Here is a 22,088-nt window from a genome sequence, read left to right as displayed (position 1 = left end):
TAATGACAAAAATGTATTGACATCTATCCTTTAATCCCTGTAGAAAGTAGTAGTCACCTTGAAAGTAAAAAAAAGGAGAAAGATACCACAACCGAAATGCAAGTACTAATTTGTTTCAATGAGTAGAACTCTATTATCGTGAATCTAATGCGAGAATAAAGTTAAGTAAGCTAGCACGAGCAGGGAACATAATAAGACCAGTTAGTATGTATGTATGTAGTATTGGGATAATTGGAATTATTATTTGATTGATTGGTTGCCCTATGGTATGTATCTGTCGATGTGCGTGTTCATTCATTCATTGAAATACATGGTAAGTCGATAGATTGTTGGGGGGAAGGGGGAAGATGTGGCGTGTCTGACGTGGGTTGTACATACATCGTGAAGGAGGAAATCTAGGTTTTAACTACATGAAGGTGAAAGGGGTTTAGAAGGTTATGTATGTACGGCGGCGGCATGAGGTTGTAGGGTAGGTAGGTTGACTGTCTTGTATGTTTGCTTGTATATGGGTATAGAGAGAAAAAGTTTGGCGTAGGTCTGTGCTAGTATACACTGCCCCTTATGCTCTGGTCGTGTTTTCTTTCAGCTTCGAACGAGGCGTCTTCTTCGTTGTAATCGTCCTCTTCATCGTCGCCGTGATGGTGATAGTGTTCATGATCGTGATCATCGTAAAGGCTGTCTTCACGGTTGTGTTCGTCCACTTGCTGGTTCTCGGGTTTCGAAGTTGGAGAATCTGTGGGGAGAGGTTCATCATCTAATCCGTCTTGGCCTGCTCGATCCTGGTTGAGGGCGTTGGCGACTTGCTTGCTCAGGGTTTGGCGTGCCAGGCCCGGAGGGTTTCGGACATGGTGGCTGTGGGATCGGGTACGTCGGGGTCGCGCAGCCTGCTTGGAACTGCTTTCGTCGTCGCCGTCGTTATCTAGGTCTTGAGATGGTCTAACTTGGTGGGCAGAGGGGGTCGGTTTAGGGCGGGAGTGAGTCTGTTTGTGATTATGGGTATAAGCGTGCATGCTGGGGCGAAGCTTCTCTTCGCGTTCATCCTCCGACGGGGCGAGGCTGTTTGCGCCGCTCATGGAACCGCCGCCGTCGCGGCCAACGAGATGGATGTAAGCGTAGTTGCAGTTCGGGGGATGGAGGAGGTGGTCTTCGCTGTCACGATGGAGATGGGCGAGGCCAGGGCGGCGGGGTATTGGGCTGGGATTTGAGGTTGGTTGGCTCAGGTGACTGATAGTGGTGGTGGATGCAACGGGTGTCGGGAAAGTTGCCTGAGAGGTGGACGTGGTTTCAAGCTGTACACCTTCGAACTCGTATTGCGGAGCTGGGGAAGGAAAGGTCCTTTCAAGAGGCCTTGCATCGATAGAACGATCTCCCAAAGCTGGCTCCGGGGCTCTGAGCATCTGCTGGTCAACCGGAGTGGCTGTCCCCGTACCAGCCGGGACTGGTCTTGGGTGGCCGTTTTGGTTCCCGTGAGATCTGTGGTTGTGAGTAGCGCTGTGTGTTGTTGTCTCCTTCGACTGAGGGTCATGTTGATGCTTTGGATGGTCTGCGTTGTGTGCACGGGGCGTACGTAGAGAGCTTCGTCTTCGGACGCCGTGATTGCATCCATCAGGACAACCACCCCATTTGCGACGGATAGGGACTGACGTCTCTGGTGGTGCTGGCTGCACTGGATCCAGTCCTTTGGCTGCCCGCTCACGCTGTCGCTCTTCCTCTTTCTCCTTCCGCAGGTCGGACCAGGTACGTAGCTGATTCTGGAGGACGTATTTCCCGTTGTCTGGGTTGAGTTTCAGAATGACGAATTCGCAGTGATTGATGTTGCGGAGATCTTCGAAGTATTCCACACTCCAATGGTACCATTTCATGAGGAAAACCCGCGTCATCAATCCATGCGTGACGAGCACGCAGACACTGGCGAAGTCGTCCTCTCCGAACAGACGCCACAGCGACTCGTTGAACCCACTGACGCGGTCGTAGGCGTCGGCAGCAGATTCACCGTTGGGAATTCGGTAGAAGAAGTGACCATAGTCTGCCCTTTCCAGCCACATACGCTCCATTTCGGCTGAACATGGTTGGAAGTTCCCGAAGTCCTGCTCCCGCAGCCGGGGTTCCTCGTAGACCTTGATGGTATGTCTTGGGAAAGGGGACGGGGCCGGAGAATCTGAGGACAGGGACTGCAGGATACCCTCCGTTGTCTCTCGGGTGCGACGGTATGGGGAGGTGAAGAAATGAATGGTATCATCCGGTCGTAGAAGGGTACGCAGGCGGGAGCCAGCTTCCTGCGCCTGACGGTGTCCTTCGGGGGTGAGTTTCACTCGATGGTCGGGGATAGTCTGATGGATTTCTCGGTTCTTGTTTCCTTCCGATTGGGCATGGCGGATCAAGATGATCATCTGCCAGAGTCAGACATAGTGAGACATTGTACTGAAAACAGTGATAGTTTCGGGGGGAGGAATAACTGACCCGCGGCTTGCCCATGATTACTTACTAGACATCTACTGTTGCATGCAGAAGTAGTTGGGTGGAAGTGGGGTTGAGGGGAAAAAGCAAGCGCTACGATGCTAGATCAGTAAGACAGGCCCACCGCGATAACGACCTGATGTATGTAGGTAGGCTAGCGATCAGGTCACTGAAGCACAAAACACACAAGCCAGCAAGATAGAGTAACGGGAAAGAGGAAGCGACCGCGAGAAGAAGAAGAAATGAAAGAGGGATGAGGCGAGTCAGTGACCTGGGACTCGAAAGGAGGAGAGAAAAGAGGAGAGATGATTGCGGAGTAGGGGAGAATTGCCAAATCCAGCACTGCTATTGGCCCCAGGCATCTAGAAATCACCCGATCAGGTTAGCACAGCGCATGATGTCAGTCGGCGCTGGTCGGGTTTGTTACAGTTTGGTATCACGTATTACCACCTTGATTACCGGCCCGTAATCAATAGGGTACATCCTTCCATAGCATCTCTCTCTCCTCACATTGTAGTAGTTTAGGAATCCCCGTTCCTTAGGGACCATGATAAGCTGTATCTGATAGAATGGATTGAAGTAGTACTAACAACAATGATGTACCTCTTCATACGCCACCCTCATACAATATCTAGCACCTAGCTTTCCCAGGAAAAAGAGAGGGATGGCCCTTCGCCAGTTGTCGCCGAGGCCACCGTACGGAGCAGTAGTAGTTGCGGCACAGCTAAATCTGGCCTTGTTTCGCCCTCCTGCTCATCATCGCCCGCTTCCGCGCTCCCCTTTACCCTCCATTGCCGACCATCCCGGCTCTCAGCGACGAAGAAGCCGACTCTCACGATGGCTGATTATCTATATGATCTCCTAGCCCCTCATCTGGCCTCGACGAAGGCTGCCACCGCCCTCTCCGATCCGGATCGTGATACAACCACCGCACAATACCTGAATCGTCTCCCTACGCTCTCCCTCCAAGCATTACAGTCCACGGAACCTCAATCCCTAACTCAGTCCTCTCATTCTACCCTTCTGTCGCTGCAAGCTCTGTCAAATCGCTCCCACAAGGCCTTTGTCACCTCCGCAGATGGCCTGTCCAATCTCCGCGCGTCCATCCCCCAGTTGGCCCGGAACGCACAGCAACTGCGAGATGCGGTTCCGAAACTCGATGAAGAGGCAGTCCGATTCTCGTCCAAATACAGCCGAGCAGCGGAGAATGTCGCTCTGGAGCAACGGAAGAAGGTTATGCAGCTGGCGCGGAACGTCGACCGGCTGTCCGATATCCTCGAGCTCCCCACGCTGCTCGCAACAGCTGTCTCTTCCGCGGCCGCTAATTCGGCAACGGCAGGTAGCTCGGTCTCCACGACGTATTCTACGGCATTGGATCTGTACGCGCATATCAAGCGGTTACAGACACTCTATCCCGATTCGCCGCTCATCAAAGATGTAGTCTCCCAGGCCGAGGATGCTATGAAGGACATGACGTCGAATCTGATCGCAGGTCTTCGGGCACAGAACTTGCGACTAGCAGCTGCTATGAGGACGGTGGGTTGGCTGCGTAGGGTGGCACCGGAACTTGATAACCTCCACCACGAAGGATCACCGGCTGCGGCGGAGGGCGCATTGGGGGCTATTTTTCTGATCTGCAGGCTGGCGAATTTGATCACGATGCTAGAAGCTCTGGATCCTCTACGGGAGCTGGCCGATCAGGAGACACAGCGCAGGGCTCCAAACACAGACAAGAAGAGTGGGGCGACGGGGACTTGGTCCGAAGGACACCAGACGGAGAAGTATCTGAAACGGTATATCGAGATCTTTCGCGAGCAGAGCTTTGCAATCGTCTCTCTCTACAAGAACATCTTCACTCCAGATCAATCGGAGTCAGAGCTCGCCGTGACCGGCTTACGGGGCATCGATGCGCGGATCAAAGCTGCGGCATCGCAACCCTCTCACCCAGAGGATCCACTCCAGTGTCTTCCACCGGCACTTGCTACCTTCCCAATGCACCTAATACAACTGTTGACGGACACCTTGCGCACCTATCTCCCCAACGTCCGGGATAAAAGCTCCCGAGAGAGTCTCCTGACCCAGGTCTTGTACTGTGCTGCCAGCTTGGGTCGACTGGGGGGTGATTTTGGCATGATTCTGACCGAGCTCAGCGAGGCAGCGGATGAGGAGCAAGAGGACGACGATGCCGATGACGATGACTTGGCCTATGAATGGGAGCAAGTGACTCGGAAACACAGAGCCTTGGCAGGACGATTAGAGCAGCTGACAGGAGGTGCAACTCCCGGGTCCTCGGCGAAAGGACATCCGTCGCGACAAGCCTTGCCCATGCAAGGAGATATTTGAGTGGTAGATGCCCTAAAGAATCTTTCACCACTTCTTCCACAGGCTGTGCAAAGTGCTATTCTTGGAGACGGCATTTGCTTTGGCTCGTCCCCTTCGAAAGGGGAAGTTCGGGCCTCCCCGGGCGGCACTAACCGAATGGAGCAAGGCCTCCGCCCGGGTTGCTGGTCCGGCCGTCATCTCATCTCATCCTCCCTCCTCACCTCTCCTTCTCCCTCAAGACCTGCTTTCGGCAACATCCTTGGTCTACTTTTCCCCATTTTTCTCTGTATCTTTTCCTGGGGATTTTTCCACAGAACTTTCCCTTATATATATACTGCCCTGGTTTCTTAGTGCTTCGACACAGCCGTTGCTTCATGATCGGTGCTGGCTTGCCGGTCACATTGGCCCCTTCGATTGCCGCCGCCGCCGCCGCTGCTGCTGTGTGACGTTCTCCCTTGCCTACAGGGCCTGCTGGCGTTTTAGACACCGCATTCTTCTCAGCAATGAAGATTTCTCTCTGAAAGCGTGCACCAAAGCTATCTGAAGAATAGCGGCCGTTCCTCTGCATTATATCCTCTCTCTAACCCTGATCCTCCACCTCGTCTGGATGGCGGCCCCCGCTTTGTCTACCGGCGGGTTGATCGACCCGACCAAACAGGCTGAGTATCCCATCGTGCTGGGTGATCGACTCAATGGTAAATCCAGCTCGCCACAGTCGCAGCTTGTCAATATCCAATATAACTACAAGACCAAGTCAGCGACCGCACGGCAACGCATCACCCGAGCTCGACAGTCCCGCGATCGCTACAACCTCACAATCACCGATAAAGCGCCCAACGCCGATAATGTCCTGACCTATTCATACCAAGGCAGTGTTGACCCAACACAAGCTGTTTCGGATGCTGGGGAACATAATTTGGTGCTAGTCTTTGACGTGGCGCGGAAAGTGTTTGTCTTGGAGCCGGTTTCAACGCAGCTGAACTTCAATCTCCGTTCTGCTCCGGCCAAATCCCAAAAGCAGGTGCTAGAGCAATATGAGCAGCTACGCACTTTGCAGGAAGAGGACCATGGGTCGGGTGATGATCGGGGCATGGACAATGCCAGCGGTAATGATGATGGCCCTGCTGACGACAGCAATCCCTATGACTACCGGCACTTCCTCCCCAAGGAGAATGCGGACGATGACAAGTCGGGCTCGGACAAGACACCAGAACCCCCCTCCTACACCAGCAAGCTCGATACTCCGTTAATGTCCGCTACCAGATCCATCCCTAGCCCTCAACCACCCCCGGAGAGCCGGACGAAGCCTGTAAATGCGAAGAAGAAGAAGCCAGACGGGGTCAAGCCTCCTAAACCGGCGGCTGCTCGGCCCCGGCCCAGGTCTCCGCCCCGTCCTGTCCAGCCAAGGGAGGAGCGGAAGGCAGAGGTCGAGGAGGAGCCTTTAGTGGAGACATTCAATTCCTCGCCGTCCGACACGGGCCTTGGTGCTGTCTCTTCTCAAAAGGCAGTTCCATCACCGGGCTCGAATATCATCATCGACGGCGATCTCATCATTGATATGGGCTCTCCGCCGCCTCCTCGTCCCTACCGGGTCAATCCCGCATACTTCTCTTCGAACAACACCCCGGCGGATGAAGAAGGGAATCGGGATGAGGACGAGGAGCAGGAGGAGGATGAGGACATTGAGGACCTACGGCTCCCCTCTCCGGCTGGCCACGGAGGAGCGCCGGTGGCCTCGAGCGGCCTAAACCTGGAGCCCGGGTTGGATGAGGAGGAGTTGGAGGTTGATGATGATCCCCTTGCGGCGGAGATGGAGGCGGCGTTTGAGGAGGATGTACAGGAAGACGACCGGAGTCAACCAGTTCCAACACAAGCAGTGTCGCAGCAGTATCATATGGCCAGTGAAGATGAGAGCGAAGTCAGTGAGGAGGAATAAGGGGATGGAAGGGTCTACCGTGTAGCATGTTTGCTAATATCTCTCGTATTTCTCTTTGGGGACATGGCTCCCCCGTGTTTGCGTATATACCAGCAAAGCAAGGCGCCATTTGGAGTTTTTGACCACGGGAAAGGATCAGAATACCAGGGGTCTTCATCGTATCATATGATATCAGTAATAACAAAGACAATAGCACTAATCTTAGCCATGATAATAATATTGATAATACGCCAAAGATATAGATGTGAATGTCTCCGAAAAGCGAAGCGACGATCCATGGGGCCCGGAACAACGGGATGATCCGAAAAGCCGGCGGTCATTGGCTGGGCGGTCAGTCGCCAAAAAGTGCCACAGCAAAAGGAAAAGGCAAGTCCCAAGTGAGAAAGGAGTCTATCTCTCTTCCTCTTGCTCTCTCTCTGTTGCACTCAGAACTAGCTGCCTCCCATCGCTCTCCTCTCCCTCTGTTTTCGGATCTTCTGCCCGTCTCTACCGGCTTCTCTGACAACTGTGACTTCCCAATCCTCCACACCTGGTCCGGACATCCTGTGGGTGCGATTGGCTTCCCGAATCACCGGCTTCCGATGCATGCGATGCAGTGGCCTCTCCCGCGATGATCAACACGCCTCGGTAATCTCAGGACTCTGGGTGATCGGAAATAAAGTAGGACAAACTACAGACTAGCAGGAGGCCGTTTCACTGCGCTGGTCCCAGCTGGCCCTTTGTGCGCGATCAGTTCGTCTGAGTGGATCCCTCTGTTGTCTCTTTCACTTCGGCCCCGGGTCGACGCGAGCTCCTAGGCCTTCCTCTGTTCTCACTGGCAGCTTTGCTTTCTTCCAAGTTTGCTGGGGATAGTAGAGTCTCACACAGCTCGCCACCCAAGACTCAAACCTCCAAGTTCATCGCTTCCGCTTCCACCTGTCCCCGATGGCGTCTTCCGCAGCCCATCCTTCTGAACTCCCGCCGGTTCCTGCCCCGTCGAACTCCGTCCTCCTTGCAACCCAGGCGCATTGGATATTTACCGATGAGGAGCTTACACGGACGCCATCGCAGCTAGATGGCATGGCTCTGGAGGCCGAGCATATGAGCCGCAGCAAAGGTGTCAACTTTATTAACCAGGTAGGAATTATGCTGAAGCTACCGCAACTTACGCTCGCAACGGCCGCCGTTTATTTGCACCGATTCTATATGCGACACAGTATGGTCGACTTACCTCAACGACCGGGCATACATCCTTACACGACAGCCGCGGCGGCTCTGTTTCTAGCTACAAAGGTGGAGGAGAACGTACGGCGGATGAAAGAGTTGGTGGTAGCATGCTGCCGGGTGGGACAGAAGCAGCCGAACATGGTGGTGGATGAACAATCTAAGGAATTTTGGCGCTGGCGCGATACTATTCTGGTGCACGAAGATGTTCTATTGGAAGCGCTGTGTTTCGATCTGCAGCTCGAGCAACCGTATCGCATCCTCTATGACTTCATCTGCTTCTTCCGCATGCAAGACAACAAGCCGCTCCGTAACGTCGCATGGGCCTTCGTCAATGATTCCGGATACACGGTGCTGTGCCTGCAGTTTACCGCCCGCATCATTGCGGCCGCCGCACTATACGCGGCGGCCCAGCACTGTGACATTGGTTTTGAAGACGATGTGCTGGGCCGGCCGTGGTGGGAACAGCTTGAGGTGGACTTGACCCAGGTGCGTCGCGCGTGTATGCGCATGGCAAAGCTGTATGAGAACAACGCCGCGCATCGAAACGGCCTGTACTACTTGACCAACCCCATCAGCACAGACGAGGGTACTGAGAAGACCAGGATCCCGCGCGTGGATGGCCCGGCGGACAACACGACACGTCCGATCGATTCCGGGCATGAGGCAGACGCTGTCAACGGTCGGAAGCGCTCGCGGGAACCCGATGATGAAACGAAGCCCCCACGCCCTTTGGCCGACTCGATACCCCCGTCAGAGGCAGGGCCAGCGACGCAGAACGGGGCCCCATCCCCAAAACGACCCCGGAGGGACTCGGTAGGAGCATCGGCTGACCGAGTCCCGTCAACTCGTATTCCCAAGGCGCCCCTCCCCAGCGGCGGGCCGGCCTTCTCCCACGACCGCCCTTCTGCGAACGGGCACCCCCCTTCAGCACATCATTCGCACCCATACCCTGCGACCAGACACCCGCATCCCTTACCACCGCCTCCCCGGCCTCACCCTCGACGGGACAGCGGCAGCCGCCCCGGGGGTGGACCTCCGGGGCTACCTGTCGATCCGATTCAGCAACGGATTGACGAGATCGTGCAACAGAACATGCCCACCCAGGGCGGTGGGCCCGGCAGGGCGGAGCGACGGCCTCAGGAACGGCATCGGGGCGATTGGGATGCCGAGGCCGACTCGGGGCGACGACGACGACCGTCCATGTCCACAGGAGGCCAGCCACTGTCGCAGGAGGATGCGCATCCACATCCACCACCTCAGCAACTCCCGCCGCCGCCGCCACCTCCGGAAGAGGAACCATGTCCGCCGTCGCAACCCGAGCCGCCTCAGGCCCCGGAACCGGAGGACGAGGGAGGTGGCAGCGAGGAGGGTGAGCTATGATGGTTTCACCTTTGAATGAGGAGACGAACGAGCCCATTCATGAAAGATGGGGCCTGACACCTACATACATATTTATTTCGGTCGGGGGCGTCGGAAAATACACCCGACACATTCCTCATTCTCCTCCGATAGGGATTGGAAGGCTGAGCGAATCTGCAAGGGCACGGAACACCACCCCCCACACAGAGTGAGAGAGACACGTACAGAGACACAGAGAGACAAGGGGACGAAGATGAAATAAACTCTTGGCAAAGATGGGGAAGGACAAGGGGGAAGATTGAGCCCCAGGGAAACCGCCAGATCTGTAGTTAATCTATATCTTCTACCGTTGAATTTAGAGCGATCATCGTGGACAGAAGCCCTTGAACACAATTTCCATCTCCGGAGGGCTGCAGGACCGAACATCACCCGGGCTGGCCTATGACAGGGAAGCAACCATGGTTGCGCAACAACCCCCTTGCAGCCGGACTGATCGTCAAGGTCCCAATGGGATGGCTCCGACAACCCAAAACGAGTCAAGCAACACTGCAGGTGGGCATTTGGCATTTGGCAGGAGACATACCGACCGGATTCTCTGTCCGTCGTGGCTGGCTGAAGCCCAGCAGCGCCCACTGGACTCTCTCATGTGCTGTTGGGAATGCTTGACATCACGACCCGCCCTGCGTCTTGGGAATCAAAGTCCATGGAGAGAATGTCGGCTTAGCCGCCCAGCCAACAAAACCCTCTTGCCATCATCTTCTTTCTTCGGGCGAACGAGAAACTTTCGAGCGGCCCGTCCGTCAGTGTCAGCTGAACCACCCAATGGGCACCCCGTTATGGCCACATCGCTCCCCCGTCGAAGCCAAGATGCACCCGACTCCTGCGACGACGGACCGGCGACGCAGCTGTCGCTTTTGCCGCAGTCGCAAGCTCCGCTGCTCAGGCGCCAGCGTCTGTAGCGCCTGCAAGGATCGCCAGATTGAATGTGTCTATGATCAGGGCGGCCCGAAAGGTCGTCCCCGGGTCACTGGGGCGCGCACTACCGGTTGCCTGGTAGCTGGCCAGCCGGGGCCCGAGCCCACCATGAAACAGGCTCCGTGGACATCGCCTTCGAGTCCGTCATCCGCCGCGGCCGGTCAGCTCTACTCGCCGCGTCTCAAGAGCGTTGCTGATGCTCTTTCCGAGGTGACGGCCGAAATTCAGGAGAAGCTACAAGGTCAAAGGATTGATGGGATGCCATGGAGCCAGACCGGTTCTCCTCGCCAGCAGCCGGCTAAGCTGGGCTGTCGTGGGCTCATCATGATACTGACCCAGGATATTATCGACGCTACAGTGTCCCGTTTCAGCGGACTCGACTGCCTTGCCTGCTTCGCTAATCAGAGCCAATTCTTCCGAGCCAACCTGGCGTCCAGCACTCCCCACGAACCGTCCCCTACGCTCGAACCGGCGCCGCTGACCGCATACAACGGATACCGCATCACCCAGATCCTAGATGTGTGGTTTGGTGCACATCCGTTGTCCATGGCCCTTTCCAAGACGCTGCTGCTGCGTGACGTCCGCAGCAACTCTTACGACCCTCTACTCCTCGCCGTCGTGCTAGGGGGCGGTCTGCAGGAGTTGGAGGATACAGACGCTCAGGTGGAATCCGAGAAACTCCTGCAATGGGCGACTTCTCGCCTACAGTATATTTCGACGGCGGCGGCCGACTTGTCGACCGCGCAGGCGCTGAGCTTGCTGGCCTGGCACGAGACATGTCAGGGAAACATTATCCGAGCAATGTCCTACAGCATCTACGCGAACCGTACCGTAACCCGCCTCACAATGGACACCTTGGCCCGGTCCTCACGCGATGCCCGACAGATCAACGGCGTCGACCTGGTTCAGATCGAGTTGGAGATGATGCACATTCTGGGGTGGATGACTCTCGCGTTGATGGTCTGGTATTTTACACACTTGGGGATTGTAGATGACAGTCTGCCAGCGCTCGCGATGATGTATGAGCACCCGCCCATGAACAAGGACGCGTCTTTGGTGTTACGACTTGACAAGGCGGCCGACAACTTGTCCACGCTCCCTCACCAGTGGGCCTGGATCCAGGAAATCTGGACCATCAGCCACATCACCTCCGCGGCTGTTCACCTCAACTCAATCTACCCGCGTCAGGCTAGCGGGCCTACGTCACCCATAGCTCATCCTCACCACTCCTGGCAAAGTCAGCTACACGAGCAATTGCGCAACATCCAGCTCTACAAGGTTGACATTGGCAATTTGTGTAACGAAGCCCGCGCTGTCCTGGCGCGCAACGTGCAGATTATTGAAGCCAACATGGAAGACCAGGTCGCCCAGACACGGATCCTCACCGCGTACCGCACTTTGCTCATCCACCTGCTGTTCCCCCGCATGGAAACCATTCCCGTCACAGCCGATCTCGTCCAGAACCTCGCCGACTGCCTCGCCTTTTATACCCGCAGCTTTCCCGTTCTCGTCCACGTCTCCACCACTCAGGCGCTCCCTCGATCGAGCATTCAGTCGTGCGTCCACTCCTACATGGCCGGTCTGGCCGCCTGCGGCAGCGCTATCGACGCGCTCTTCCTGATATCACCCAAACAACTCCAATGCTGGGAACCGGAAATCTTGCAGGGCCTCACCCGACTACTCGAGCAAGCGACAAAGCTAGGTACACTCTTCACAGATGACACACTACTGACGGACTGGCGGTGGCGAAATGTACAAGACCGATTCCATCGGTTATCCAAGTACAAAGCAGAGCTGCAAAGCGTACCAACTGGCTGGGATGGCCTTCCCATGCCTATTAGGCCGACGGTGCAACAACTATCATCCTCCTCCCTGCCCACAGTGACCGCGGCGGTGGCGGCAGAGCCGGCACCCACACCCATAATGCCTCTATACACGGCTACTACTGAACGACCGTATGTGCCGGGGTACAGCATCCCAATTGAACCCTCGACGTATGAAGGAACATAGCATTAGACAATTATCTGGCTTGGGAATCATGTCACCTGGCGTTACGGATGGGATGAAATGAAGTGGGGTAGGACGGAATAATAATCCACACATGGATTGGTTGGTTCCCTGTGGATATATTATAATTACCATCTTTATTAGGATAGATTATTTTTTCTTGTTTCTTGTCCCTGCTATATCTGAACTACCCTCCCTACCTTCCCAACATCACCAAATCTTCAACTCCCCCTTCACTAAGACATCCACAACTGTTTTCAGTTTCACGTGAGTAATATTTCGTAGTAGAGCAAAGTGAAATCTGGGTTAAGTAAAGACAAAGTATTCTTATTGATTAAGTCTCTCGCCATCTTCAAATAAAAACAATAGAAATTGCGGGTCATAGTTAGTTGGTTAGTTGATTAATCTACGTAGTAAGTGACCATATCACTTCTTTTCTCAAAATTTACACAAACCAAGCAGCTTTTTCCACCCATCCTAGAAATACTACTAAACATTTTTCAATGAATTCCCAATTACAGTTTCAAGAAAGGTTATGTAAGGTTTATAAAGTTTAAACTCAAGTTGAGTAGGGAAATCTTTAGCTTTATATTATATTATATACCCTTGCCTGCCTGCCGGACTTGAAATGGTTCAAATTTATTTAATATCTTCTTTTATTATTTTCCCATACCATCAGGTTGGAGTTTCAGTTGTTTTCTAGCAGCTAGTAGTAGCTGTTGATGAAGTTAACTTTATTTACTTCTAGTTGTTTATCTAGGTTATAGATACATACTATTAGTGCTAGCAGCAGTCTTGTCAGTCTAGTCTAGTCTAGTCTGGTCTCGTTGGATATTATTTTTACTGGGTTGCATTGGATGGTCGATTTATTTTTTACCTGTAAATGGTACTGGGAGTATGATGGTAGAGACAGTATTTGAGATAGTTATTGTGGTTCTTATGGTTTAGTGAAGGGTGATGGATGGCTCTTCACGAATCATGCCACTCTATACTATTATTATATGCATATATAGTAACACTGCAAACTGATATACTCCTCTTCTCTGGGTATAACTCCCATTCTAATCAAAGGGGATGGTTGATTATTCACACCTCCGCATCTCCCAACAACCACCCCCCTTCCCTACTTCCCAAACCCCCCACCAAATGCGCCTCTCCCAACACCCCCTTCACGACCAACACCATCTCATCTACGGTGATCAAAAACCCAAAGTATGCACTCGCCGCCACACAGAACCGTCTATACCCTTCATCGCGCATCATCTCCCCCGAAATAACCTGCTCTTCTTGCCCACGACGTCCCCTCGACCAACTATCCACTGCCTGCTTGAACAACGGCGTCGGAAGGATCTCCGGTAACGCGTCGCCCGTTTTCAGGGCCTGTTCGCAGAGACCCATCACCGCCATGACCTGGCCGATGAGGCGGTGGTCCAGGAGTCCCGTCTGCCGAGCTAGTTGCTCTTGGAATTCCTGAGGCAGGGATGAAGAGAGGAGTAGGAGGCGGCTGAGCTGGCGGTTGAGGCTGCGGCAGAGGGAGTTCACTTTGGCGAGGGAGGCGCTGTCGAAGCGCGAGCTGGAGAATTCGAAGCTGAGGAGTTTGATGGGCCCATCGAGTGCGACGAGGGTTTCGGCGAGTTGCAGGGAGAGAGGTTCGGCGAGCCTCCTACCTTCGGTGGAGTTTTGGGCCCAGACGGTGAGGAGGAGGGCGTAGTGCGTGGATAGGGTGCGCATGGCGCGGGAGAGGGTTTTACAGACGTGTCGGGAGGCCGATGGTGGCCGGGGGAGGGTTTGCAGGATGGCGGATGCGGCGACGCCGACGAGGACGAGGAGTAGACGTCGCCAGAAGACGTTGTAGCCTACTCCTGGGTTGCCGTACTGGGGGATGTGGCTGGAAAGTTTTTAGTGGGTGGTTTGATAGGGTTGAGGGAAAAACTTACGTGTCGTCGTAGCTATACGCGATGACTAGCAGGAATGTGGCTCCACCGATGATACCTCCCTGCATCAGGGCCGGCGGCAGATATAGCCTAATCCAGACAAGGATGACTAGGATTGCGGCGGTGATAGCAGACAGCCCATACGGATTGCCCGGGCCATTTGCGGAGCCAATATACCAAGCCAGCAGCCCCAAAACTCCGCCGATGACGGTTCCAATGATTCTTGCGATCAAGGAGAAGGTAAAATCCGCCATGTACACGAGCAGACCCGTCTGCCCCATGATCAGCGCCCAAAGTCCCTTCTCACGGTAGTAGAAACCCGCACTGTGAGGGATCACGCCCGGAATGCCCAGGGCAATCGTGACGACAACCATACGTATGGCATACAGGCCTTCATCGCAGGTAAACCAGTGGTAGGTTCCCAGGATGGCTCGACTGAGAGGAGGGCGTGGCTTCGTGCGGAATCCGCGGGTAACACGCAGCTTCTCTTGTGCTGCTTTGGTAACGTCGTCGGCGCTGACGCGATCCGGATCGTCTTCGGTACCCTCGGACCCCGGTGCCTTGACCTCATTCGAGGAGGCCCATGATGCGGCGTATCTGAACCGGGTTGGCAGGTAAACGCGGATCCTAGCTGATTCTTGGAAGACCGTAGATACCCGCGCGAGTAGTGCCTCGGTCTTCTGCACGGTGTTGGAAATGTGCTCCTCGAAGACTAAAACGAACATGAGTGGCCGGAAGTGATGGGCTTCGCCAAGCGGCTGTTTTTCGTGTTGTCCGATCAGGATGTCGCTCATTTCATTGATAAAGACCGAACGGGCCTTGCTCAATGCCTCAAGTGCCTTCTCACAGCGTTGTTGTAGCTGCTCGCGCTCAGCCTGGGATGGCCTTTTGAACCAGCGCCGACAATTCACCAGGTGAATGCACTCTTGCACGACGCTCAGCCCCTCCGCACAAGCATCTATGGCGGTCGCGCTTGTCTTGGCTAGCTCTTGGACGACCTCCTTGCGCAGCGGGTGGCTGTCCGGGCTGCGGAATCCATCCAGCAGTTGTGCAAGCTGTGTGAGCTGATGCGCGCCAACCTCGCGCGTATGTTTCTCATCCTCGTCCGGAGTCTTATCAACATACTTACGCAGCACATCCTGCGTGCGAGCCTCTCCCACGATCCGGCCAATGTGAAAGTCAAGAAGGGATAAAACTGCAACAAGTACGTCTCGCAAAGGGCCCTGGAATGAGGCGACATCTTCAGCCCCCCAACAGCCTACAGAAAAGTCCAGAGGCAGAAATGCTAAGGATGGTTCCATGCTTTTATACTTCTGGATGATCCCAGCCTGTGTCATGCGCAGATCGTCAGGATTCGGTTGGTCTTCCTTCTTGCAGAGTGTATTTGCTGTCATTGCTAGTGGAACTTGGAGGAGTCGGACGATATCCTCCATACTATCCAAAACCACATGCGATGTCGATTGAGGAAAGAAGAGGATTGAGCATGCTAGGCCGAGCCCGACCCCAATTGCGGCAGGCTTGACGAGAGTTAGGGGCAGGGTTCCTGAGAAAGAGGGTAGAAGCGGAGTGTAGTTCAGGAATAGATCCGAGATGATAATGCCAAATATAGCCGTCAAAGTTGCTTTGGGATTGCTGGCCCGAAGACGCGCCTGTATATTCAGTATAGCCCATGGCCCTTAATCGGAGAGTTACCTACCATGAAATAAACAAAAGTGCAGATGAGGCAAAAGGTCACGGCAGTGACGCGCGCATCCAGCATGTACCCCTCGTAAACCAATCGCTGCGCTATTTCAGTAGCGGAGTAGGTCGAGTTCTGGGCCTGTGACACAGCCGTCTGCTGCAGGGCAGCCACTTTAGCCTGCGTCTCGGCCGCTGGTCTCGCTGCCTGAGCAGCCTTCATGGTGATGACGCCCCATGCCCAAGCTAGGCAGATACCGATGAACAAGGACAGCGCACCCAAAAGATAGACGAATACAATTCCGGATGGAGGTAAAAACAATAATACGAGACTATATGATGTTTAGCATATCAATGCGACCCGTGCATTGGGGACAGATGCATACGCTGCGAAAAAGGTTGCAGTGCCGATGCTTTCCAGCGAGGGATGGATGAAGATCAACAAACAAGCCACCCAGACGGCGACCCAGCATCGAAAGAAGATCTTGAGATCGCGACCATTGAAATGGTCCAGAAACGGGGGTAACCGGCGTTTCTTCTCGGCAATGACGGGAGGAGCACTGTCCGAATCCGACCATGTCGGGGGGGAATCCTGCGTGGTTCGTTCGTCGGCCATGATAGCCTCGGGCTGTTTTGGCTTTAAATGGCCCACGTGGGCATGAGGGCTGGTGGAAGAAAGGAAAGGAGATAAAAAAAGGGAAAAAGAGAGAGTCGAGAAAGGGTAAGCAAAGAAGCAAGGGATGCAAATAAGAAACGAACGACGGAGACGGAATGAATGCACGAAAGAAGAGGTTGACAGGCCCGGCGTCGATCAAAAGAGGGGAACTGGTTGGCATTTTGAAGGCTCTGCGGGCAAATATGTGGCGCCGCAAAAGGAGTGACCATTATCGCAATTAGAGTTAAATAGGTCGGTTGATCTGAACCAGGGCCGTTGGTCGTTCCATGGAGAGTCCGGGGGGTCCGGAAGGTGTTTGCCTGAGCGATTGCCGAAGATGAGCTAGAAAAGGAGGTTATGCAGGACTTATTCTGATGCTGATGCTGATGCTGATGCTGATGCCATTCGCGTCCTGTTACCTCCATGTCATTTACTGCAAATTCTCTGCTCGACAGCAGAACAGGGATGGTGGATTTGGCGAGCGAGTGATCGACAGAGGGTTGGTTCATAGTGACGCCCATGGATTGACACTGATTCAGCTGTGGAGCCGAAACTGTACATGACCCGAATTTAAGGCGAGTCTGGAACTGCAGGAGACTGGACTAGCTGACGAGTATAGACAGGTCGCTGGGCAGTATGATGGTTGAAACTGCTATCTACCCCAATTCTCCACTCTTAAAAGGTCCATAGTATTGTCCCTGTTGCACGTGTCTTTCAGTCTGAAGAATAGCAATTAGTGTCTGGATATGTGCTTACGTCCCCTGAATGCCCTTGGTGAACATGACATACCAGACCTAGGTGAAGAGAAACCTGAGAGCTTGATACCAGGATGGGTGCAATGGGTAGGGACGATGAGAAAGTTCTTGTGTGTGCTACAGTGACATACTAAATGGGGTCTGTTTGCGCTGTATGTCTGCTCTGTCTACTGGCGTGATGCCCAACCGTCACTTCTCAACCCTCAGGACTACAGCTGCGCAATTTCAGGAGCACAAGCACTAAAAGCCGAATTTCATATTAGAATTGCTGGAAAACGCTCATCTTAAACATCGCACAATCGCCTCGGAAAATATGCACAATGCTTAATCACCAGTCAGGTTCTATTTGTATGCTCTCCGCCAACCAGTTACACCCCGTTCATACCATCATACCATTATCCAGCAAGCTGCTCGACGCCACGAAGCTAAATCCACCGAACAGCTCGCCTTCACCGGGGTGACTGGCTGGTGGACCGGACGCCCGGGCTGCATAGTGGTCGTCGAACGCGTGCACGATTGGACTCAGCGGAAGCTGCGTGAAATCCATCGAAAAGTTCTCCGCCAGGGCTGGGTCTGTCACCACCGGATTGATCGGAGGCGCCACCTCCCTACGCTCCAGCGCCTTCCAGTCGATCTTTCGGAAGAAGCGGTGGTTCTTGATTGTCTGCAAGTCCTTGGGCATGTGATATCCCAATCGCTTCGACGGTTCCTTGCGCAGCAGCCGAGTCAACAGGTCCTTGGCATCGGGACCCAGAAAATAAGGCAGAGCCAGCTTCTGTTTGACAATCTTCTCCTGCAGCTTGGCGTTGTTGTTGGCCTTGAATGGAGGGGATCCGGTGAGCAGGTCGTAGCCCAGTGCGCCTAGTGACCACCAGTCACAGGCTTTGCCGTACGACTTGCCCTGCACGACCTCCGGCGCCATGTACTCGATCGTACCCAGCGAGGAGTTGCAACGGTCGTCATCGTTGATGGCAATCTTACTGAGCCCAAAATCTGTCAGAAGGAGATGGCCCTCACTGTCCAGCAGGCAATTTTCCGGCTTGAGATCGCGGTAGATGACCCCGACGTTTTGGTGGAGATGTTCGAGGGCCAGCACCATTTCCGCCATGTAGAATGCAGCCGCATCCTCGTCAAACATACGCTCCATAGCTAAATGCGTAAACAGCTCGCCGCCCTCCGCGTACTCCAAGATCAGATACAGTTTCTCGTGGTCCTGGAACGCGTAGAATAATTTTACCACAAAGGGGTGGCGGTTGACACTCTCCAGAATGGTGCGCTCGGTCTTGGTTTGTTCGACAAGCTTCTTGTGAACGGTAATCGACGCCTTGCGAAACTGCTTCTGCGCGTACAGCTTGCCCGTTAGCACATGGCGCACCAGCAATACAGTACCGAATGACCCCTTCCCCAGGCAAAGGAGGGGCTCAAAGTCATCGGTGGTCATCTTTCGGCACAGCTGGGTACGCATATCCCGCACGCTTGATGTACTTCGCGAGTCTTCCTCGGCGGCCGCATCGGCGCTGACATAGTCGTGCTCCAGAGGCACCTCGTAGCTAGTCAGGACCTCCGTCTGATCACTATCTGAGCACACACTGGCATTACTCGGGGTTCCAGCGGGGCCGGTTTGGGCTCCATTGCCGGACAGGCTCATAGATTCAAGCTGGAGTTTCAAAGCGCTCACCCCACAGCCAGCAGCGGGCTGGACCAACGGACTGCCCCCATTAGTCCCGGCACGAGTGCGCGGGTGCGAGCTCGGTGCACGAGAGCTGGCAGCCGATCGGTCCGAGTCTTCATCGGCGGAGCCGCGAGGAGTAAACCCGCGCACGGTCGAAAGGGCCGGGGCGACTTCATGAACCGCGTGCTTTTTCTTCTTTTTGCGGCGGTCAGCCTTCGCGGCGAGAGGGTGTGCGTTGAGCTCTGGAGCCGGGAAAGGATTGCCACCATGAGCACCAGGCCCCTTGATCATGGGTCCTTGCTTGCGCTGGGGGCTACGGGCGCTCATACGAAAGCCGGTTTCCGGGGCGTCGCTCATATTGATCTCCTTGTGTGAATGCGACATGTCGGCTTGCGGACTGAACACATCGCTGACCGAGATGTCATCGTGACCAGTAGTATTCGCCGAGGGATCCATTATGTCGTGGACTTCTTTTCGAATATCTCTCTATTCCCGGAATTGACCAAGCACGATCTAGCAGCCGTCCGACCAGAACGGCAACAGCACGATGCGTAAGCCAAGGGCGATCAAATGCACCCAGGCATCGACAAATCGAGACACTCCTCTAGTTGAGGTCTAGTCAAAGTAATCTAATGACACAAACAGAGAGGTCAGCTTTTATTGTTTTTCTTTCCACGCCCCCACACACACGCACGCACGCACAAGCGCGGGGTATGCTCGGAAAACCCTAAATTTCCATATGCAAGGGGGAGTCAAGGGTCGATCGGAGCAGCGTACACTTGGTAGCACACAATCCGAGAGGGCTAAGCGACCCAGCAGGGAAGTTACGCGGCAGCCTGCAAGATCTCTCGGATTTAGCACCTATTTACCGTCCGCCCTTGTTCAGGACGGACCATGGACCCTAAGCCAGAACACCTTGTCGTCAGAGACGGAGTGAGCGGACGACACGGCCGAGAAGCCAGTCGAAGAGGAAATATCGAGAGACACCGAGGAGGACGAATTCAAGTCGAGGGTCAGCAAACGAGAGCGGGGAAAGCGGATAAAAGCGGACGACGAAATCGAGGGCAGCGCAGACAAGCACATAGAGGAACGGCTAATATGAGGATGATTGAGATAGCAGGGGATGGAATTAGTCTCCAGGAAGCAGGCACAAGAGGCACAGCGAGGGTTAAAAAACCGGGTGAAGATCCCTTATATAAGAAGAGAGGGAGAAGAAGAAAGTGAGAGCTGACTTGGATTTGCTTTGGCAAACGGGAAAAGAAAGCTGCCCGGCCTCGGCGCTGAGTGTATTTTTCCCGGCCCGCAGACCAATCAGCGTGTGCCGGTGCTAAGCGACGCTAGACCCAATGGGGCAGGATGACTTTCACGTGTTGCGGTCATTGGAGGATGGCACCTGATTGCCCAATCGGGGAATCCGGGGAAGCTGCCTGAGGAACCATGGCCACTAATACTGTGTACGATGATGTACTCGAGTGGCTATACTACAGTATGTGTATCTAGATGGAGGAGAGAAGGAGGATGGCGTTATCACAGGATCTTGTTATAGAGTTACTTACTTACTGTAGCTTATGCAGGGGTAGTAGATCTACCCGACGGGCTATAAACTCCACCCGCTGAACCAACTATTTAGTAATTATTTTGTACTAGAGGTTCAGATCCATCCAAAACCCCCTGCAGCCATTCATGCATCTCTCCCTTCAAAAAAGGCCTGCGACCGAGTGATTTCCACCCCCGATCCCTCCACGAAGGCCAGCGCACTGGGCTTTTCAACCCGCACCGTCACCCGTTCATTCCCAAATTCCACCGTGACAATGCGCGCGACAAACGTCGCCAAGGCCTCCACCGTCTGGAAGGAGGTGGTTTCGACCCGCTAGTAGTTTGTAGACAGGATTAGTCTAACATTCCAGGGGAGAAAAAAGCACAAACACATCGAAGAAGATCTCACCTCAGCGACAGCCCGGGTCATGGCTTGGTACGTATTGACCACCGTAGACCCCCAAGGCAGCTGTCCAGGACCCTTAAACTCCAGAGAGACAATGACCGCCTGTTTCTCCACCCTCTCGTGGGAGTTGACGCCCAAGATACAGTAGCACCGGATCCCATCAATGCGGAACTCCTCCTCCAGGACGACCGGACACCGCTCCGACTCTCCCACATCGTCCGTAACAGCCTCATTAGCCTGACGGTACCCCCACACCGTCACACTCCGGTACTTGAGTCCTTCATCCGCACGCAGCAATGCCTTGGGGAGATGCAAAGACACCTCACATTGGCCAAACACCCCATCAATAGGCGAAGTCGAAGATGAGCTGAAAATAGCCGCCAGAGCCTGAGACTGTGAGCCCGCTGAAGCGCTGCTTCGACGCTGGGTGTTGTGCACATGCGACATCCTACGGACCCCAGCAGCAGTCTCATCCAACAGTCCAAGTCCACAATGAGCCACAATTCCGGCCGTCAAACGCACATCCTGCCCCACGTCACTTGCCAACATCTCGTCGCGACGGCTCCCGTCGACACTGATCATTCGGTGTCCCGGGTTTTCGGGGTGCTTGCCCAGGTTACGGATATCCTCCTCGAGACGGCGGTAGAGCTTGCCGTAGTCCAAGGAGAGGGAGACATCGTCGGCAATGGCGGCGGCCACGGCGGAGGAGTAGGAGAGCTTCAGCGATGCCGTGCAAGGCTGCGATTTACCGGAACGGTGCCATGGGTCCGGGGCAGCTGGGAGGGGCAGTTGGATGTTGCGGAGACGCACGCTGTCCAACACCGGGGGGTGGGATGGGATATGGACATTTACGCGTTGATCGGCCATGATGACTGTAGGATGGGCGACAGAGATATGAGAGGAGAGAGCTGGATCTAGTCAGTTCCTGGGGTACGAGCTCGAAGCTGCAGCTGCTGGAGTACCAGACAATCAATGGGCTGTTGTGACGTCAACCAGTAAGCGTGGAAGCCCCAGTCGAACTCTTGGTAGAGATAGCACCAACCAGATAAAGAAAGCTACCACTGCAGTCGCATGGATCAATTGGCCTTCCTGACTTTGAGATTCCGTCCCACCGAGGCAAAATTCTCAGACAAAGAGCTGCGCTGGAAGGAAATTTCGCGTGAGCTGCGGATGACGAGACGATGGCGGGGT

The 22,088-nt window shown here is 54.5% G+C and overlaps 9 protein-coding genes across 9 annotated transcripts; 4 read left to right on the top strand and 5 right to left on the bottom strand.

The window, feature by feature from the left end:
• Window positions 1-288: 288 nt before the first annotated feature.
• On the bottom strand, window positions 289-2,720 carry BO83DRAFT_341054 (acid phosphatase DET1). Its single transcript, XM_025528612.1, has 2 exons — window positions 2,461-2,720; window positions 289-2,390 (listed from the first exon to the last, which is right to left on the bottom strand). Exons 1-2 carry the CDS (start codon window positions 2,473-2,475, stop codon window positions 543-545), a joined length of 1,863 nt encoding a protein of 620 aa, XP_025386845.1. The 5' UTR covers window positions 2,476-2,720; the 3' UTR covers window positions 289-542.
• Window positions 2,721-3,006: 286 nt separating this feature from the next.
• BO83DRAFT_66132 (Dor1-like family protein) lies at window positions 3,007-5,093 on the top strand. The gene has a single exon (XM_025537516.1). It carries the CDS (start codon window positions 3,295-3,297, stop codon window positions 4,798-4,800), a length of 1,506 nt encoding a protein of 501 aa, XP_025386844.1. The 5' UTR covers window positions 3,007-3,294; the 3' UTR covers window positions 4,801-5,093.
• Window positions 5,094-6,928, top strand: BO83DRAFT_66133 (ELL-associated factor). Its single transcript, XM_025537517.1, has one exon. The coding sequence runs from the start codon at window positions 5,387-5,389 to the stop codon at window positions 6,713-6,715; it is 1,329 nt and encodes a 442-aa protein (XP_025386843.1). The 5' UTR covers window positions 5,094-5,386; the 3' UTR covers window positions 6,716-6,928.
• A 211-nt stretch (window positions 6,929-7,139) lies between these two features.
• On the top strand, window positions 7,140-9,645 carry BO83DRAFT_341044 (putative cyclin). The gene has a single exon (XM_025528611.1). The coding sequence runs from the start codon at window positions 7,640-7,642 to the stop codon at window positions 9,299-9,301; it is 1,662 nt and encodes a 553-aa protein (XP_025386842.1). The 5' UTR covers window positions 7,140-7,639; the 3' UTR covers window positions 9,302-9,645.
• BO83DRAFT_66128 (uncharacterized protein) lies at window positions 9,338-9,975 on the bottom strand. Its single transcript, XM_025537515.1, has one exon. The coding sequence runs from the start codon at window positions 9,845-9,847 to the stop codon at window positions 9,374-9,376; it is 474 nt and encodes a 157-aa protein (XP_025386841.1). The 5' UTR covers window positions 9,848-9,975; the 3' UTR covers window positions 9,338-9,373.
• On the top strand, window positions 9,728-12,401 carry BO83DRAFT_379746 (fungal specific transcription factor domain-containing protein). Its single transcript, XM_025531579.1, has one exon. The coding sequence runs from the start codon at window positions 10,103-10,105 to the stop codon at window positions 12,263-12,265; it is 2,163 nt and encodes a 720-aa protein (XP_025386840.1). The 5' UTR covers window positions 9,728-10,102; the 3' UTR covers window positions 12,266-12,401.
• A 947-nt stretch (window positions 12,402-13,348) lies between these two features.
• Window positions 13,349-16,846, bottom strand: BO83DRAFT_363982 (uncharacterized protein; the record flags this gene model as incomplete). The annotated part of the gene is made up of 4 exons (XM_025529598.1): window positions 16,260-16,846; window positions 15,893-16,205; window positions 14,200-15,845; window positions 13,349-14,150 (listed from the first exon to the last, which is right to left on the bottom strand). Exons 1-4 carry the CDS (start codon window positions 16,487-16,489, stop codon window positions 13,349-13,351), a joined length of 2,991 nt encoding a protein of 996 aa, XP_025386839.1. The 5' UTR covers window positions 16,490-16,846.
• Window positions 16,847-17,662: 816 nt separating this feature from the next.
• BO83DRAFT_315962 (AGC family serine/threonine-protein kinase) lies at window positions 17,663-19,411 on the bottom strand (the record flags this gene model as incomplete). The annotated part of the gene is made up of 1 exon (XM_025527646.1): window positions 17,663-19,411. The coding sequence occupies one exon, from the start codon at window positions 19,409-19,411 to the stop codon at window positions 17,663-17,665; it is 1,749 nt and encodes a 582-aa protein (XP_025386838.1).
• A 1,070-nt stretch (window positions 19,412-20,481) lies between these two features.
• On the bottom strand, window positions 20,482-22,075 carry BO83DRAFT_379744 (dihydroneopterin aldolase). The gene is made up of 3 exons (XM_025531578.1): window positions 21,940-22,075; window positions 20,901-21,874; window positions 20,482-20,825 (listed from the first exon to the last, which is right to left on the bottom strand). Exons 2-3 carry the CDS (start codon window positions 21,762-21,764, stop codon window positions 20,637-20,639), a joined length of 1,053 nt encoding a protein of 350 aa, XP_025386837.1. The 5' UTR covers window positions 21,765-21,874; window positions 21,940-22,075; the 3' UTR covers window positions 20,482-20,636.
• Between the last annotated feature and the right edge of the window lie 13 nt (window positions 22,076-22,088).

This window comes from Aspergillus eucalypticola (genome assembly GCF_003184535.1).
Source record: "Aspergillus eucalypticola CBS 122712 chromosome Unknown BO83scaffold_17, whole genome shotgun sequence".
Lineage (NCBI taxonomy): Eukaryota > Fungi > Ascomycota > Eurotiomycetes > Eurotiales > Aspergillaceae > Aspergillus > Aspergillus eucalypticola.
The sequence above is the reverse complement of the archived record's forward strand: the minus strand, read 5'-3'. Positions and strand labels throughout refer to the sequence as shown.